The sequence below is a fragment of the Eleutherodactylus coqui genome, chromosome 1 (assembly GCF_035609145.1).
Source record: "Eleutherodactylus coqui strain aEleCoq1 chromosome 1, aEleCoq1.hap1, whole genome shotgun sequence".
NCBI classification, from domain to species: domain Eukaryota; kingdom Metazoa; phylum Chordata; class Amphibia; order Anura; family Eleutherodactylidae; genus Eleutherodactylus; species Eleutherodactylus coqui.
The window spans coordinates 390105652-390108981 of NC_089837.1; the positions used below are offsets into that span (position 1 = coordinate 390105652).

At 52.8% G+C, this 3330-nt stretch overlaps 1 protein-coding gene across 1 annotated transcript; it reads right to left on the reverse strand.

Moving 5' to 3' along the window:
- Positions 1 to 656: 656 nt before the first annotated feature.
- Positions 657 to 2884, reverse strand: SOX1 (SRY-box transcription factor 1). Its single transcript, XM_066592941.1, has one exon. The coding sequence runs from the start codon at positions 2430 to 2432 to the stop codon at positions 1245 to 1247; it is 1188 nt and encodes a 395-aa protein (XP_066449038.1). The 5' UTR covers positions 2433 to 2884; the 3' UTR covers positions 657 to 1244.
- Positions 2885 to 3330: the final 446 nt, after the last annotated feature.

Consider the following 3330-nt stretch of genomic DNA (forward strand, 5'->3'; position numbering starts at 1 on the left):
GGTTCAGGACAGATCGGAGCGGTTTGCTGAACATTGAGCAGATTTAGCGCACTGTAAGGGAGAAAATTACTGCACCTTAAAAAAAGATCTATAACATTTCTTATAATAATTATAATATATAATCGGCTCAGTCAAGGCAAGATATCTGTAGAAGAATCATATGCCATAATAGCAGTAGAAGTGCGCAGAACATATCTCTAATGAGAACAGACCAAATTCCTTCAGATTTAGCAGACTATATTCTGCTCTGATTTATTTAGTTTTCAATATAAAATAAAAAAAGCTGCTCTCAAATACCCCGTGAAAAAAAAACACATTACACGAAAAATTATCCCTGACAACAAATCGGGACATTCAGCAGAGTGAAACTTTTCTGCTACAACCAAAGGAATTCTCAGCAATAACAAGAACTTCAGAACTGATTCTCACGGCAAGAATCTCACTATATGATGACTAGAGATATGAATGGAGGAGAATATTAATAAGAATGCAGATACTTTAATTCAGTCATAAAATAATACCATGAATTGTATGGGAAAATCATTTGAAAATTGTAATCTGTTCCCCCGATCAATCACTCCAATCACATCTAATATATTCAAGACAAACACCTAGTTCTTTTTTTTTCAATTGAAAATTTATTTTGCTTAAAATTCACCTCATCTTCTGATGACTTTGTTTTCTTCTTAAAGTAGAGAAGACGTTTAATAAACTATATACACAAGAGGAATCCGCACCGGCTAGAATAAAAAATATTTCACCAATAATGTACAAGAAATCAGAAGAAAAAGAGAAACAAATACGGAACTGCTTACAGAAAAAGAATAACAAATGAAAGGGGATAAACTCCAGAGCCATAAATAATAAGCGTCACGTACAGGATCAGAAGAACCAAAGAAACGAAAACTGGGGGACAAATAAAAGGAACAGAAAGAAAAAGTATCGCATCCGCTGCTATGCTACAGAACCGATAAATACTGTACAGACCCCCCGACCCCCCAGCTATCAGGGAAAGTGTCTACAGTGGCCAGAATTATTATTCCCCTCACTTTCCATCTCTTCCATATTATTATTATTATTATTATTTTTTTTACAATCATCAAAACTTGGAAACATTTCTGTACAAAAGGAAACGGGTGATAAGTTCTGGGCAGCAATCACACAGAGGGTGCAGGTGATGCCAGGAGCAGGTGCTGGAGATGCCCTGTAGTCCCTCTGCTCTGCCAGGTGAAGTCTCTGTCCTATCAGATGTGTGTGAGTGGCACGGTGCCGTTTACCCCCGTGCTGGCTGCGCCCTGGTAGTGTTGGGGTAAACTGTGCAGTCTACTATTTGCCGCCGCAGCAGCAGCAGCCGCCGCCGCAGCAGCAGCCGCCGGGTCTCCAGCCTCCCCCCCACTGGGTAAGTACATACTGATCATCTCCCGCAGATCCCCCGGGCAGGGCGGTCGGCCGTGCGAGCCTCCTCCGGCGACAGGAGGGCTCACGCTGGGCTCAGATTTCACCAGGGAGCCCAGGGCACTGAGAGATCCCGACGACACCGCGGAGGACGGGGAGCCCTGGTGCTGCTGGCTGGAGGAGTAACCCAGCGCCCCATAGCTGGAGGGAGAGGCAGTCATGTAGCTCTGTGCCCCGGGCAGCAGGCTGTACTGCAGGGCACTCATGTCATAGCGGTGCATGGGTTGGGGGGGAGGCGGCGGCGGGTGAGGAGGGGGGTTGTGGTGCGGGTGGTGATGCGGGTGATGGTGTGGATGGTGAGGGTGGTGCGGATGGTGCCCCCCGCTGCCAGGGTGCTGCTGCTGTTGCTGTTGGCTATAAGCGAGTTGAGCCTCTTGCATCATGGCAGCAGCCGCTGCAGCGGCCACAGAGCCCGGGTAAGCCCCATTAGCCCAACCGTTCATGTGAGCGTATCCTCCGGCACCCGCAGATGCCCCCGATCCCGGGCTCTCCAGGCGCTGCACCACCACTCCGCCTGTCCCGCCACCTACTGCTCCTCCGCCAGTCCCTCCGGGGCTCAGTCCGACCCCCATGTGCCCTCCGCCGGCCGCATGCAGCAGCCCCCCAGCCAGGGAATACTTGTCCTTCTTGAGCAGGGTCTTGGTCTTGCGCCGGGGCCGGTACTTGTAATCCGGGTGCTCCTTCATGTGCAGTGCCCTCAGCCTCTTGGCCTCGTCTATGAAGGGCCTCTTCTCCGCCTCCGACATGACTTTCCACTCGGCCCCCAGCCGCTTACTGATCTCCGAGTTGTGCATCTTGGGGTTCTCTTGCGCCATCTTCCTCCTCTGCCCCCGGGACCACACCATGAAAGCGTTCATGGGCCGCTTTACCCGGTCCTGGCTGGCCTTGTTCCCCCCTCCTCCCCCGGCCTGCCCCGTGTTACTGGGGGGCTGAACCCCGGGGGAGTGCAAGTCCGTCTCCATCATCATGCTGTACATTCACACCGCTGTCTGGGGGCTCTACACGGGGCTGGCTCACGGTGCGGCTGTGGCACCTGCTTCCTCCTCTGCTCACTTGTCTCTTACTTTGCTGCTGAAGAAGGAGAGGAGCGGAGCATCGGTCCGGGGCGCAGAGAAAACTCGGGGAAAACTTTCTTGCTCCGCGGACACAACAGGTGACAGACGGCACACTGGGACTTTCTGCTGTTCTCCGCCGCCGGCAAAGCTCACTCCCGGTACCGGCTGCTCTCAGGTCCCAATCAGTATCGGCAGGACATGGCAGGGTGGCACGGAAAGGCAGTCTGTCTGTCAGAGGGTGAAGAGTGAGAGTGAAGTCAACTCCACAGTACAGTACGCAATCCTCCTCACACACGATGCCAGCGAGGGGGGCACCTGAATCAGCGCTCTCGTCTCTCTATGATACGGGGCGGTGTGTGCCGGCGGCATGAGACATAGAGGCAGCGCACAGCAGCCATACCCCGCACGCCGCCTGCCATTAAATGATTTTACCTTGGCCAATGGGAGGCCGGCGGCCGGCGGGGAGGGGAGGGCTGAGCCCGGGAGAAAAGGGGTGGGCGCAGGACTCCGTGTGTCACACATTGCCGAGGAGGAGGGGGGATGATTAGCGGGACACCGGGCCGTGACGTCACGGAGGAAAATATCAACCAGAGCAGGGGGGCATGCGCTGAAAATACGACCTGGGGCTGGCAGAGGGGCACAGCACTGCCCTGTTATCTGCACACAGGTTATACCTCTAAGAGACAGTGATGGGGAGAGCAGGGCAGCACAAGCAGGGTTAAGTCAGTTCATCTGAACGTTTACCTCAATGTACTATTAGTAATAAGCGCTATTCTGTGAGAGAAGGACCCGGCAGATCCCGCGCACATGGAATGTTGTG